The following is a 15984-nucleotide window of genomic DNA, read 5'->3' as shown; positions in this document are numbered from 1 at the left end:
CTCCACCCCCGCCTTCATCCCCGTTTCATGTCCTCCACCCCCGCCCCGTCCTCGTCCCCATCCCCGCCCCGTCCCCGTTTCCGCCTTCATCCTCGTTTCATGTCCTCCACCACGATCGACGCAGTTTGCGCCCGGTATGCCTCCTCGAAGGCGGAGTTGAACCGCCTGAAAGCCCGCCTCGCGCTTTCGGCATCGATCACCACCGGCATCTCCGCCATGGCCGCCACGACCTCGCTCCACGCCATGCGCTCGTAGTTAGCGACGTACTGCCGAAGCCTCTTGGTGTGCATTCGCACCCAAGCGTCGCCGAGGACGAGTCGGAGATCGGAGCTCTGCACCTTAACGATGATGTACTGAAGATTGTTTGTAAGGAAGAGTTAGGAGAGGGGTACGTCTCGGTAGAGCTCCACCCTCCCGTCGAGCTTGCAGAGGAGGCTGAGTATGAGGGTGGAGGCCTCCCCCTGCGACGGCCAACGGTGGTCGGCGACGGCCCGGCTACAATGATAATGCGGTTGGGGAAGGGGAAGAGGCGACGGCCCGACGGCTCCAGGGTTAGGAAATTAGGGAAGGGAGTTAGGGTTAGTAAACAGTAAAAATATAAAGGGTTGGGAGCGGGGATGGGGCGGGGCGGGGCCGGGGCGGGGATGGGCCGGGGCGGGGATGGGGCGGGGCGGGGCGGGGCGGGGGAACGTGCCAGTCCATCCCCGCCTCCACCCCCGGACGGGGATGGATTTTAACCTTTGTCCCTGCCTCCATCCCCGTTTCATACCCTTCATCCCCGGTCCAAACGGGGCGAGGCGGGGCGGGGCCCCGCTTTCCCCCGGTCCACTGCCATCCCTAATCCCCGGTCCAAACGGGGCGGTGGCCCACTTTCCCCGGTCCACTGCCATCCCTACATCCAAGGCACCTTTGATGGTAATTTGTCTCGGGTTTCTCTGACCTGATTCTGTCTCAAAATTTAAGCCTTAAAGCTCATTTGTGATGATTATTTTCTCCCCTACATCAAACAGCTCTTTTTTTTTCAATAGAGAATGTATATCCAAATCGAATCCAAAAAAATCTTAAAATCTGAATTCTCATACATAGTGGCAAATGTTTTTATCGGCAAAATCTCGTTTTTCAAAAACTTGTGAGAAGTTGAATTTTTTTTATAAAATCTCGCATTTTTTTGGCAAATTCTCAGCAATAAAAAAATAAATTAAAAAAATATAAAAATTGTTTTTTATAAGAAAATATTAATACAAATTATTTAAAAATAAAAATACATGGTTTTTTCATGATAAATAGCCGTTTAAAACATAAATATCACATTTAAATCATGGTATTTATGTTTTTTCATAAATCTTGCAATATTTTGAAAATCTCACGAGAAATTACCATTTTATATTTTCAGGCAATTTCTTGCAATATTATCACGATATTTATCACTTTGTTTAAGATGTGTGTGTGTGTGTATTTTTATACCTAGGTGGTATCCAATGCGGTAAGTGGGGGCATGTGCCAAGCTGAAGGCTCAGGCTTATGCTTAACCCAGCTTGCTTTCAAAGAAATGTATACTTTTCAATAGTGGACCCAAATCTTTTTAAGTCCTTTACTAAAACGAGAGTGACAGAGACAAAAAGGGCTTGTTGGTATGGTAATCAGTAATGGCTACTTGTTAATGTCACCAAGTTGACAGGATGGCACAACTTTAAAACCCACTAGTCTAATCCCTCAAAATTTGAAGTTGGGTCTAATCCTCAATAAGCAGACCAGACAGACCCAAGGGTTTGGGGGTAGTGGGATAGGGCCTAGACCGTTGAACGAGCAGTCTAAGTTCAAATCCCATGGGCATCACCCTTGTGAACGACTCAGAGTTTTAACGCTGACAGAACAGCAACCGTAACTACAGCAGGCTGAGCCAGCGCGGCTAGGTCTTTGCGCAGACTAGATGGGTTTTACCTTCCGGAGGCCCCGTGGTCTTTTTCATTAATTATTCAAAAATCAAGAGAGAGAGAGAGAAAAGAGTGATCGACTCCCCAACCGGTCGCAATCAGCATACTGTCGACCCGCACTCGTCGTCCAGTCGTCCACCACGTTAAAGACTTTTCCCAACTTGATCGAGAGTACTTTCGTCATTTAATGAGCAATCGGCTGGTATAAACACAAACGTTCGCGCTCACCCCTTCCCAAACCATCGAAACGACCAACGTCTCTCTCTCTGAGTTTCGCTTTGCTTTTTCTTTCGTTGAAATTAGGCCACGGCCGTTCCTGGTTCATGGTGCAGGGAGGTGACCGTGAATTCGCGTCTTTTCCTTGTAACCTCTCAGAGCTTCAAAGCAGTCGGCACCACCTGCCACTTTTTTTCTGGTTTCTGGTCTAAGCCTTTTTAGGGTCCGTAAGTGAGTTGGAGAGCAGCAACAGGTACTCCCACTTCTTTCTGTCCACTCCCGCTGCTTTATAAAGTCTTGTCCATCCTCTTTTCCCAACTTGGTTACGTGACCACTACAATGAAAGCACATAAAACCGCACTCACAGAGTGATATGCAAAAGCTGGTTGTTTTTTCTCTTTGTTTTGTTAGGTGCTCTCTCTCTCTCTTTTCCTATTCACTTAAAGAATTTTCTCTGTCCGGACGTTTAGTGTGTGAGAATTCTGATGACTTGAAGACGAATTTTGTGACGACCTGCAGAAGTCGGGGTCCGGCGGCTTCCGCGGTCGAGAAGAGAACTCGAAAATTCTCTTCTTTTTTACCGTCTTCACTGTGGAATTTCGTATCGAATTCGTGTACTTTTTTTTGTTTTTCTTTCTTGTCTTGGTTCAGAAGGCCTCCTTATTCAATACCCAATAAGAAAATCGTGCTTTTTTTTTTTTGTTTGTTTATTGACTTGTCGGTTTTCTAAACGTTTGGTTTCAGTGGTTTTGCTTGAGGGCTTAACCTGTAGTGTGTGTTTTTAAGCTCAAAAAGTGGGTTTTACTGGACTCGGTGAATGAAGGAATGTTTTGTATTTGCTTTGGTTTTTTATTTAATCGGGTTGGGAATGTAAAAGACCAGAGGAACTTGTGTGTCTTTTGAGCATATTATTGCTGTGTGGTGGTCCCGAGTCCCGAGTCCCGGCCCTTTTGAAGGGGAAAGCATGGTACTCTTTGTGCGGATTTCTTTGTGTACCCTCTGATATTTTTGGCTTGGTGGGCTGTTTTATAGATCTGCTGCTGTGACACTTTCCTTTCTGAGAGGTGTAATTTGGACCGATGTTGGAGAAGATCGGGGAATTCGATCAGGAGAGAGTGATCGAAGACTTCGAAGCGAAGTCTCGAGATGCCCGGAGGGTTCAGGAAGACACTCTACGGAAGATTCTTGAAGAAAACGGTGAAGCGGAGTACCTGCAGAAATGGGGTTTGGAAGGAAGGACTGATCCGGAGAGCTACAGAGCGTGTGTTCCTCTGGTGACCCATATGGATTTGGAGCCGTATATTAGGAGGATCGTCAATGGGGAGAACCTCTCTGCTCTTACCGGGAAGCCGATCACCACCATATCGTTGAGGTGCCTTTCTCGACGCCGCCGCCCCCCCTCTGTTAGATGATGTGATTTTCATCAGATTTTGATTTATTTAGTTTTGGTTCTCAAGCTTTTCACGTGTTTTCGCCGCTTTGTTGCAGTTCTGGGACGACGCAGGGGAAGCCCAAGTTTGTGCCGTTCAATGAGGAGCTGCTGGATACCACCATGCAGATATACCGCACCTCATTTGCTTACAGAAACAGGCGAGTTTATCTTGAATAGCTGCCTTGCATCAAATTATCTAGTTTTTTTCGGAGCGGGACTAGTTTCTTTTATTTGCTTCTTGCTGCTGTTATGCTACCGAAATGGTTGTTTTTGCTTGTTCTTCATAATTCACACATGCCCGCTTGAATCCCAATCCTAATCTTACATGAATGTTTTTTCATGTGTTCTCTTTTGTGTATTAGAGTTACTGATTTGTATGATAGCCTTTCTTCTCCTCTCAAAAAATTATCACTTGCCTGTAATAACTGTGTTCACCAATATGTGTTGCTTATTCCCAAAGTCGTAGTCCCTCATATTTTCCCTTCAAGAGCATGTTAGAAAATGAGTTCTCATATTTGAGATTGAGACAAACTTTCGGTGATTTAAGCATAGTTTCACTGATTTATGTGTTTGGTACTGGACACCCCCCGAGTGAGATTACCTCCTTTGGCAGGATGTGAGACAGACATTTAGTAATTTTAACAGTTTCTCTGTTTTATGTGTTGGCTATGGGACTCCCTAGAGTGTGATTGCCTATTTTGACAACTTTTAGTAGCATTTCTCTACTCTTCATTTTTGTCTTACAGTTTAGATTCTTTGAAGCTGTTGATGAACAGACAAAATCCACTTCCTACCTCGCGAATGTCCAACAGGGAGAGGATGTGTTACACAAAATGTGCATACTTTCCTGCAATAGCTATAGTGAAAGTTTCGATCAAGTATCATTTGATTGGATTGTTGGATTAAGCACCACGATTAACGTGGTGGTTATCCACAATGTGGATACATCCCCATTGAGGGGTGATCCTGCCGATAAATCAGCATGAGATAAAGGGGAACGGTGCGTAACCGTTCCCACCTTATGCATATAAGTACAGGGTATCATGAGCGACCTTGTGTGTGGAGAAGGAGATCGAAGGTCTACTCACCGACTGCATCTGGTAGCCTGGGCTCGTGAAGGGCTGCAGTCCGACTGAGCAGAAATTCCGGCGACCTCCAACCTCCGTAAATGGCAGCATCAGGTACGCTGTCTATTTTTTGTTTTTCTGTTCTGTTTTTTGCAGGGCCACCACCATACAGGGAGGTCGATCTGTGGTCTCGCCGGAAAACCTCCAATCTCCCAACATTGGGTTATGGGCCCACACCCCGCTTCGGCTGCGGGGTGTGCTCCGGTTTGATCAGCAACGCAGGTCACTGTGGGGTGACCCTGCTGCTGGTCACCGGCGCCTGTCGCCGGCACCGGCGACTGTCGCCGTTGGGCGACAGATTAAAAAAAAAATACTTACCTCTATTTTTGGGGGTTTCCTATCGGCGAGGACCCCGCCGGCGCTTCACTCCACATCCGCCAGTTAAAGCTCGGCTGGGACCGTCGCCGGCGACCTATTAAGTCGCCGGATTTCAGAAATCTTCTGCGGCAACGGTTTTGGCCGGTGGATGGATGCTTTCGCCGGAGTTGGGGCTCCATCAGATGGCGGCGTTGGCGGACGACGGCTTTTGGTCGCCGACAGGAGCAGGCGTTGATTGCCGGCAGGTGCCGGCGTTGATTGCCGGCAGGTGCCGGCGTTGGTTGCCGGCATGCGGCGGTAACACCCTGCAAATTTTGAAAAAGGGCGAAATAGGGTTCAGAAAACCCTAATTCGACCCTTATCATTTTGTTTTTTTTTTGGGTCGGGTTCATTTTCTGAACCGGACCCGCCCACCCGAATCTGATCCATAAGGTGATTCGGATCGGATCAAGGATTCGGGTGGAGACCCGCTCGGGTCCGACCCGGATAAGGTAAACCCCGGGTCAGACTCGGATCCAGCGGTTACCGGGTCTGACCCAGATCCGGTTATTACCGGTTTCGGCCCGGATCCAATCTGAGTCCGGTTAGACCCAGATCCGGTTTGTACCGGGTCTGACCCGGATTCGGTTATAACCGGGTCCGACCCGGATTCGGTTATAACCGGGTCCGACCCGGATCCAGTAATACTGGGTCCGGCCCGGATCCGGTCAGTGTCGGGTCCGACCCGGATCCGGTCAGTGTCGGGTCTGACCCGGATCCGGTCAGTACCGGGTCCGACCCGGATCCAGTTGCAACCGGGTCCGACCCAGATCAGGACTGTACCGGGTCCGACCCAGATCCGGATAACCCCGGGTCTGACCCGGATCCAGTTAGCAGTCGGGTCTGACCCGGATCAGGACTGTACCGGGTCCGACCCGGATCCGGATAACCCCAGGTCTGACCCGGATCCAGTTAGCAGTCGGGTCTGACCCGGATCCAGGGGGGTCCAGGCACTATTTGGCCTGAACCGGATCAGGGACTGACTCAGTCCCCTTCCGGGACCGGTTCAGAGCCGTTTTTGGCTGGTTCCTTCCAGTTTCTCACCGGTTCCGAGATGCTAAGACCCTGTTTTCTTAAATATAAGAAAATACAAGGGTTTTGGCATACGGTTATAGGGTTTTAATGAACTTTTGTTCATATTTGACCCGGTTCATAAGGTTCAGAACCGGTTCAGACCTTTGGATGACCGGTTCGGGACTGTTTCAGACCAGTTCAGAGTGCTTTAAGACCGGTTCGTGGAACATATGACAGGTTCATTTAGTTTTAGAACCATTTCGAGAGTCATATGTCTGGTCCATTCGGTTTACGGACCATTTTAAGATATAATTTTGTATATTACCATTAAGGATAGTTAAATGAATCAGTGTTTTCATGTCACCAAAGTGACTGAATACACGTGAGTCATAAATGAATTTTATACTATCATACAGTTCCTAAGCCGATATGCACATTGTACTTATATTTATGAAACGATAGACGACCCAAAGGTAGTTTTATCGTGTTTGGAATTTAAGTAGGGTAGAATAAGGTAAATGTGTCGAGATACATCACACATGTGTATCCAAAGATACCTTGTGTTGATGGTCTATCTTCACAAGAACCTTAGTTTTACCGAATATGGTCGGTAGGCGAAGTGGTTTCGCGTGTCGGAGCTCTTACCAAAGTAGGACTCCGATGACTCCCTTCACTCGCCTAAAAAGAAGCATATCAAGGGCCTTTATTATTTTGCTTTTTCCACTAAAGTTTTAGTCTCGTATGAATGTTTCCTGATGCGTGTCTTTTGTCATGCAGTTTCTAGTTCTGTGATTTTAGATGGCTCTAGCTCTATACCTTTTTTAGATGGATCCAATTTTAGAGATTGGAAAGAAACTGTTTTATTTGCATTAGGGTATATGGATCTAGATCTGGCCCTAAGGATAGATGAACCCGCTGCCCTCACTGATCAGAGTACTGTCGATCAAAAGATTGCTTTTGAGAAGTGGGAGCGCTCGAATAGACTTAGCTTGTTGCTTTTGCAATCTAAAGTAGCTAAGAACATTCGGAGTGCTATCCCACAATGCAGAACAGTGAGGGAATTCATGAATGCCATTGAGGCACAGTTTGTGAGTTCAAACAAGGCCAGAGCCAGTACCCTGATGTCAAAACTGATATCTATGAAATATACTGGAGGGGGAAACATTCGCCAGCACATTTTGGAGATGAGAAACATAGCGTCTCAGCTGAATGACATGAAGCTCACCATCTCTGATTCTTTCCTAGTGCATTTAGTTCTAACGTCCTTACCTTTGGAATACGGACCTTTCAAAATCTCGTACAACACACATAATGATGAATGGACATTTAATGAACTCATGTCCAAGTGTGTTGAAAAAGAAGAGAGGATGAAAGGTGAGAAGGTGCAGAGTGCACATATGGCTTCTCATACGTCCAAAGTAGGACCAAGGAAGAATGCATTTAAGAGAAATGCTAGGAAGAAGCCAACTGGGGATAAGTCATCCCAAGATAAGCAATCCAACTCTGCTCCCATAAAGTGCTTCTTTTGCAAGAAGAAGGGACACATAAAGGCAGATTGCATAAAGTACAAGAAGTGGTTGGAAAAGAGAGGTAATTTGTCATTTGTTTTTCATGAATGTAATTTATTACAAATTCCTGAAAATAGCTGGTGGATTGATTCTGGTGCTACTGTTCATATTTCCAACTGTCTACAACTGTTCTTGAGCAAAAGGGAACCAACAATGCATGAGAAAAGCATCTATTCGGGAAACAAGATGCGTTCACATGTGAATGGTGTTGGAACCTGCATGATTACTCTGGATACGGGCGTAGTTTTAGATCTTCATGATGTCTTTTATATTTCATCGTATAGTAGAAACTTAATTTCAATTTCAAAGTTGGATAAATTTGGATATTGTTTTAAGTTTGAAAATTCCAAATTGTTCATATTCAGAAATTCAATTGAAATTGGTTCTGCATCTGTTTATGATGGTTTATATAGATTGAATGTGAAGATCCAAACTCAGGAGTCTTTGACTTCTGAATACGCATTAGTTGGAAATAAACGTAGCATGATGAATGATAAATCTTACATGCTTTGGCATCGAAGGTTGGGTCATATCTCTGAAAATAGAATAAAGAGACTGGTAAATGAAGGGATCTTGCAATCTCTAGATTTTACTGACAATGACTCATGTGTTGATTGCATAAAGGTTAAGCATACAAACACATATAAAGAAGGTGCCAAACGCAGTAGTGAGATATTAGAAATAGTCCATACGGATGTATGTGGACCGTTTTCCCCCTGTTACACAGGCGAAAAATATTTCGTCACCTTTATTGATGACTATTCTCGGTATATGTATCTCTACTTGATTTTCGAAAAATCTGATGTTTTTCAGATGTTTAAGGAATTTAAAAAAGAAGTAGAGAAACAAACCGATAAGGTTATTAAAATAGTCAGGTTTGATAGAGGTGACGAATATTATGGTAGGTTTACTGAGATTGGGCAAAGGGAAAGACCATTAGCACGATTTCTTAAAGAGGAAGGCATAGTGCCTCAATATACCATGCCTGGTAGTGCCTATCAGAATGGTGTAGCTGAAAGGAGAAATCGTACGCTTAAAGAAATGGTCAGGGCTATGTTGAATTATTCAACACTTCTCATAAAGTTGTGGGGTGAAGCCTTAAGGACTGCTGTGCATATTTTGAATAAGGTTCTTACGAAATCTGTGCCTAAAACTCCTTACGAGCTGTGGACAGGTAGGAAACCATCACTGTCTTATATGCACATATGGGGATGTCCTGCAGAGGCTAAACTGTATAACCCCCACATTAAAGCCTTCGATCCAAGAACAACCAGTGGATATTTAATTGGTTATCCAGAAAGATCAAAAGGGTACAGGTTTTATTGCCCATCTCACTCACCACGGATTGTTGAAACGGATAAGGCTAAATTCCTAGAAGATGGTTCAGTAGGATTGCGTGCACTTCAAAGCATTGGTTTTGAGGAAATACAGGATCAAGTTTCATCACCTGTTAAGGAAAACATCGAAAGATACCACATTGTTATTCCTAATGATGGTGTGGTTGATCATTCGATTGTTAATGCACAAATCCAAAGTGAACCTATTGTGGACAATGCAGAAGAGCACGAACATGATGATCAGGTTCCACCTGAGCCTGAGGAACGACCTGTTTGGAGATCCACAAGGATTAGGAGATCTGCCATACATCCTGATTATGTGGTGTACCTTCAGGAGCCTGGTGATTTCATAGATATGGATGATGACCCGTTGAATTTTATGGAAGCTGTTGAAAGCAAATAATCTTTGCACTGGATTGAAGCCATGAAAGAAGAGTTAGACTCTATGGCTAAAAATAAGTGTGGGATCTTGTCACGTTACCTAAAGGAGTAAAGCCTGTAGGATGTAAATGGGTCTTTAAGACCAAGAAAGACTCCAAAGGTAACATAGAGAGACATAAAGCAAGATTGGTTGCTAAAGGATTCACCCAGATGGAGGGCATTGACTATAATGAGGCATTCTCTCCTGTCTCAACTAAGGAGTCAATAAGGATTATTCTGACCGTCGTAGCTCATTATGACTTAGAGCTACATTAGATGGATGTGAAAACAGTGTTCCTCAACGGGGATCTGAATGAAGAGGTATACATGGAACAACCTCTTGGTTTCTCTGAAAATGATCGTTTGGTTTGTAAGCTTAACAAATCAATATATGGACTTAAACAGGCCTCCCGACAGTGGTATATTAAATTTTCCCAAGTCATTATGACTTTCGGGTTTACAGAAAACATTATTGATCAATGTATATACCTTAAGGAAAGTGGGAGTAAGTTCATTATATTGATGTTGTATGTGGATGATATCTTACTTGAAACCAACGATATAAAGTTGCTTTCAGAGACAAAACAGTTTCTTGCATCACATTTTGATATGAAAGATATGGGTGAGGCTGCTTATGTTCTTGGCATTGAGATTCGTCGAGACCGAGCAAAAGGGTTTTTTAGGCCTCTCCCAAAGATCCTATATAGAAAAGGTGTTAAAGCGATATGGGATGGAGAATTGTTCTCCTACTTCTACACCCATATCAAAAGGTGACAAGCTGAGCCTAAAGGATTGTCCACAGAACGATATTGACAAAGCACAGATGAGTGCTTATCCATATGCATCAGTTGTTGGCAGCTTGCAGTACGCGCAGACATGTTCTCGACCAGATATTTCTTTTGCAGTAGGGGTACTTGGCAGATTTCAGTCTAATCCAGGTTTACCCCATTAGAAGGCTGCCAAGAAAGTCTTGCGGTACTTGCAAGGGACAAAAGACTATATGTTAACGTATCATAAAGATGATCATCTCGAGGTCATTGGCTACTCAGATGCGGATTTAGGAGTATGCCTTGATAGTAGAAAGTCTACTACTGGGTACGTCTTCTTACTTGCTGGGGGAGCGATCTCTTGGAGGAGTGGAAAGCAGACGACCACTGCTGCTCACACCATGGAGGCAGAATTCATTGCATTATACGAGACTACTTCACAGGCTATATGGTTAAAGAACTTCATATCACAGTTAATGGTGGTCAATTCCATTGGGAAGCCACTGAAGGTCTACTGTGATAATGAAGTTGCGGTGTCCTTTTCAAACAACAACAAAAGTACTACGTCATGCAAGCATATGGAATTGAAGTATTTTGTTGTTAAAGAAAGGACGGAGAATCATTTAGTGCATATTATCAATATTGGTACCAAAGAGATGATCGTTGATCCTCTTACTAAAGGGCTAGCACCGGGATTATATTCCGAACATGTAATGAGGATGGGATTGTTAAACTCTTTTTGACATATGCATATAAATAAAGTGATCACTTTCAGTCTTTTGATTCTCATTATGGTTGTTGTTAATCTCATAAGGATTAGAGATTCAACTAAGGACCTTTAGAATAGAATATAAAGGCCATTTTATTCATCAAGTTATTTCCATAAGGTTTTCTGGTTAAAAAGATTTATCGCCGGATCAAGTGGGAGAATGTTGGATTAACCACCACGATTAACGTGGTGGTTATCCACAATGTGGATACATCCCCATTGAGGGGTGATCCTGCCGATAAATCAGCATGAGATAAAGGGGAACGGTGCGTAACCGTTCCCACCTTATGCATATAAGTACCAGGGTATCATGAGCGACCCTGTGTGTGGAGAAGGAGATCGAAGGTCTACTCACCGACTGCATCTGGTAGCCTGGGCTCGTGAAGGGCTGCAGTCCGGCTGAGCAGAAATTCCGGCGACCAACTCCGGCGACCTCCAACCTCCGTAAATGGCAGCATCAGGTACGCTGTCTATTTTTTGTTTTTCTGTTCTGTTTTTTGCAGGGCCACCGCCATACAGGGAGGTCGATCTGTGGTCTCGCCGGAAAACCTCCAATCTCCCAACATGGATGGGACTGTGGCTATCCCTTGTCCAATCTAGATGCAACCCTGGTGCATGCATATTCCTTCACTAATAGGATTTGAAATATGCTGCCACAATCATGATATACTGCTTATAAATTTGTGGTCCTCTTTACGGTTATGCACTGTTTGGTTTTGACAGAATTTGACTTCGTAATAGAGCCTTCTTGTAATCTCTGTAACATGAGTGTTTGTAGATATGCTCTTTTTCTGCTGGACCATCCAGCAAATTTTAGTGGAATTTTGATGTACATGACTTTCTATGGTAACTGGTTTTTTATTCTGTCCAAAGTTCCAGTTAGTGAATTGCACATCCCTACTTGTTCTTTCTTTTATTATCTGATACATTTGATGAAACCCTAAAATTTACAGGGAGTTCCCCATCAAGAATGGAAGAGCCTTGCAGTTTATCTACAGCAGCAAGCAGTTCAAAACGGAGGGGGGTCTGATGGCAGGTACCGCTACGACGAATGTGTATCGCTGTGAGCGGTACAAGGTGACGATGAAAGACATACAGTCCCAGAGTTGTAGCCCAGATGAAGTCATTTTTGGATCCGACTACCATCAGTCCTTGTACTGCCACCTCTTATGTGGGCTTATCCATTCAAATGAAGTTCAGTTCGTATTTGCCACATTTGCACACAGTATTTTACATGCTTTCCGGACATTTGAGCAAGTCTGGGAAGAACTCTGTGAGAACATAAAAGAAGGGGTTCTCAGCAGTAGAATCACCATTCCGTCCATGAGGATGGCTATTTCCAAAATTCTGAAGCCTAACCCTGAATGGGCATCCGCCATTCACAGCAGATGCAGCAGTTTGAACAACTGGTATGGAGTGATTCCACAGCTCTGGCCCAATGCTAAGTATATCTATGGTATCATGACTGGTTCAATGGAACCCTATCTGAAGAAATTGAGGCATTATGCTGGTGATTTACCTTTATTAAGTTCTGATTATGGTTCGTCCGAAGGGTGGATTGGTGCTAACATCAATCCACGAGCACCCCCTGAAGAAGCAGTGTTCACTGTGCTTCCTGATATTGGTTATTTTGAATTTATTCCTTTGAAAAAGGAATTGGAGAGTCAAGATTCCGACAGAACAGCAGCCTTGACTGTATATAATGAATTTAAGCCAGTTGGTTTGACCGACGTGAAGGTTGGGGAAGAGTATGAAGTTGTTTTTACCAATGTTGCAGGTAACACGCCCATTTCTGATGCTTTTATTACACTTATTTCTGAAGCAAAAGCTTTCCTATTACTGTTTGCTATATTAAACCTTGTTCTTGGATCATGAGTTGCCTCTTATCTTATCTGTGAACATTAACATAAATTTAATTATTGTCATTTGTTCCATGCTGTCAAGTAGGAGTCATACTCGCCATTGCTCCTTTGGGTTGGTCACCTAAAAGTTGTTTTAAACTTTAAGTGGGGTTAGGCATGCTTGCTTTATTATGATTGGGTGATATCTAGATTTCTGTTGGAGATTTTATGGTTCCTTATTAGTTTCTTCTCTATAAACTCATTGTGTGCCTTATTATTTGCTCAAGTGGAAGCCTCAATGTCTATCTCATTGTCTAAGTCGATCCATTTCTTTGTTCTGAATATGGACCACACCAAATTGTGACTCCCAACTCACAGTTCTTATGTACTGATTTTCCCTTAGTTCCACTATTGGTTTTGGATTCATTTTGTTGGTGCCTTTAGCATGCCTTAGTGGGATAGAAGGGTCTCACAAACCGAGCAGCCGATCCACCATTACTGTGATTGCTCCACCCACTTCCAGTGAAGTCTTGTATCTGAAACTTTCCTTTTTGTGCGTGTGGGTGCATATTGTTTCAATGGTAATTTGATATAAAAGCTTCAGAATTTTATTTATTACTTGTACCATTTAAACCGACGAACAGATGGTTTGGTATGAGGCAAACTAGAATTCTTTTTGACCGACCATCTTGTTAATAATATGAGAGAGAAGGGGGGGTTGGGGGTTGCGTAGATTACAACAGCATTCCCGAGAAATTCCCTTTCAAAATAGTGGCACAGATGCATATTGTTAGTGGAGTTGTCGTCATCTAGTAGCATTTGTTGCTAATTGGGGGCATTAAAAAATCTAAGTGTACGGAAAATAATTAGTAGAAAGCTGCACATATTACCAAGAAGCAAGTGCCCAAAGTTGGAATTAGTTTAAGCTAGAGCTGTGTAGAGCCCACGGTCATATTTAACTATTTAAGCTGGTGATGGTCCATCTTCTTTATCATTATCATCATCTGTGATCTTTGATTTCTTAATTATTATTTTTGTCTTTAGTTAATGGGATCATGTCACGTGTCAACGATTTATTTTTTACTAGGTTATAGTGTATTTGATGTGGATCAGAGCATCATCCATCCTTGTCAATCCTAATCCTACTTCCCATCAACAGTAACACACACACACAAATTCCGAGTACCATGCTGCATTAGGTTGCATTCATTGAACTGGATGGAAATCTCTCTCAATGTGGAGTGGAACTACAATTTAGCCCCTCCTTGAATGGAAGGTAATTTTTGTCATTAGAACCCAGACTCTCTTATAAGTAAACCATCCCCGGAGTTCTTACTCCCCTTGAGCTTCTACACTGAACTTTCTGCTATTATAGAACTCTAGTGACCTCATTTATCTCATGGTAGTGATTTACCCACTCGGGATTGGTACAATCTTGATTTATATATGCTAACTATATCAATCCCTCTCAAAAACTTTGCTGAAAAGGGGGAGATATTTCTGTATATGTTGTAAAAACTAGTAAATCTGGGGATTTGTGACACTGAAAAAAAAAGATGATAATTGCCGGTCTATTTTCGGAACATATAATCTATGTTTATTCAAATTCTTATTCCCTAAAACTTATTGTATGATTGAAAGCAGGTTTATACAGATACAGGCTGGGGGATGTCGTGAAGATAACGGGGTTTTACAACTCCATTCCACAGCTGCAATTTGTATGCCGGAGGAGTCTTCTTTTAACTGTAAACATTGACAAGAACACGGAGAAAGACCTGCAATTGGCAGTGGAGAAATCTGCAGAGTTGCTGGCTAACGACAAGGTTGAACTGGTGGACTTCACCAGCTTTGTTGATATGTCAAGTGATCCAGGCCACTATGTTGTTTTCTGGGAGCTCAATGAAGAAGCGAGTGAGTCCACCCTCCAGGACTGCTGCTGTTGCATGGATCGGTCTTTCAAGGATGCCGGTTACATTAGCTCAAGGAAGGTGAATGCGATCGGAGCCTTGGAGCTCAAGATCCTCCAGAAGGGGACGTTCCACCGGATTCTCGACCATTACCTAAACCTCGGCTCGGCCGTTAGCCAGTTCAAGATGCCCCGATGCATTGGTGCATTCAACCAGTCGGTCTTGGAGATCCTGGAAAGCAATGTGATCAAGAGCTATTTCAGCACTGCATTTGGCTGAAAACCATACTCCAACAGATGACCTTTCCTTTTATCCCATAATCTCCTCTCAGCTTTCCTAGGATCTATGCATGCTTCTGATTAGCTTCATCTCTTCGACGAATTCTTAGTATTGATGCTTCCTGTTCTAATCATTTCGAGTGAATCGGCTTTCCCACTAGTGTTTGTGTTGCTATCACTTTCTACCAATCACAAATATGGCTAAAATTTATCCCTCATATGTAAGCTTATGGAATAAGAGTGATGGTGGTGAGATCATCTCCTTTTTTTTTCTTTCTTTTTCTTTTCCTTTTTTTTTTTTTTTTTTTTTTGCGAGGGAAGATCAGGTGCAATGTGATTGCACACTTTTAACGTGCCACTTCACCTCATCAGTCATCACACCCACTATCTTTGGAATACAGTCCGTCAGCTGTGGGACCCAAGCCAAAGATGATGGATGATCAAGTGCAGCAACACGCTAAAAGTGTTCAGTCACGTAGCACCTGATCCTACTTGTTTTGGTCATTGGGTCGATGTTTAATGTGCGACTGCCAGAAAGAGGACTTCTCTTAGGGGGTGTTTGCATCTCACGGCACCCCTTTCCATGTAAATGTTTGCCGCTAAAATTGGATCAGACACTCCTCATGGGAACCATTTTTGCTGAAAACCCATGTCCAGCATGTATTTTTGCACGACCGTCCAGGTTTTTTTGCGAAAATGGTAGATTCCGCAGTTTGTGTTGTCACTGCAGTCCTTGTGAAAAATGCATGCCTATCGATGTGTTTTCGCAAAAAATAGCCCACTTTACGTGACATACAAATGCACCCTTAGGGTTCCTCATGAACATAAGGATTCAACTAGGGGTGGCAAAATCTGACGGAACCCTCCAACCCACTTTTTAGCCGGGTTCGGGTTTGGCTTAAACGGGTTTGTGTCATAAACGGGTTGACCCGCCTAACCCGTTTATTAAACGGGTCGGGTTCGTGTTAAGGGTATGCCAATCCGCCAACCCAGCTGACCCGTTTAACAAACGGGTTA

The 15984-nt window shown here is 43.7% G+C and overlaps 1 protein-coding gene across 1 annotated transcript; it reads left to right on the top strand.

Moving 5' to 3' along the window:
- Window positions 1-2167: 2167 nt before the first annotated feature.
- Window positions 2168-15225, top strand: LOC149820049 (jasmonoyl--L-amino acid synthetase JAR4-like). The gene is made up of 5 exons (XM_089983200.1): window positions 2168-2403; window positions 3183-3522; window positions 3639-3740; window positions 11895-12718; window positions 14427-15225. The coding sequence occupies exons 2-5, from the start codon at window positions 3230-3232 to the stop codon at window positions 14966-14968; spliced, it is 1761 nt and encodes a 586-aa protein (XP_089839326.1). The 5' UTR covers window positions 2168-2403; window positions 3183-3229; the 3' UTR covers window positions 14969-15225.
- The last annotated feature ends 759 nt before the right edge of the window (window positions 15226-15984 follow it).

The sequence above is a fragment of the Nuphar pumila genome, chromosome 12 (assembly GCF_984573655.1).
Source record: "Nuphar pumila chromosome 12, dmNupPumi1.hap1.1, whole genome shotgun sequence".
In the NCBI taxonomy this organism is placed as follows: Eukaryota; Viridiplantae; Streptophyta; class Magnoliopsida; order Nymphaeales; family Nymphaeaceae; genus Nuphar; species Nuphar pumila.
The sequence above is the reverse complement of the archived record's forward strand: the minus strand, read 5'-3'. Positions and strand labels throughout refer to the sequence as shown.

Excerpts from the sequence above, each read along its gene's own strand:
- LOC149820049 (XM_089983200.1), top strand. The coding sequence starts at position 3,230 with ATGTTGGAGAAGATCGGGGAATTCGATCAGGAGAGAGTGATCGAAGAC. Across the intron at positions 3,741-11,894 it reads TCATTTGCTTACAGAAACAG|GGAGTTCCCCATCAAGAATG; the intron begins GCGAGTTTATCT and ends TAAAATTTACAG. Across the intron at positions 12,719-14,426 it reads TGTTTTTACCAATGTTGCAG|GTTTATACAGATACAGGCTG; the intron begins GTAACACGCCCA and ends GATTGAAAGCAG.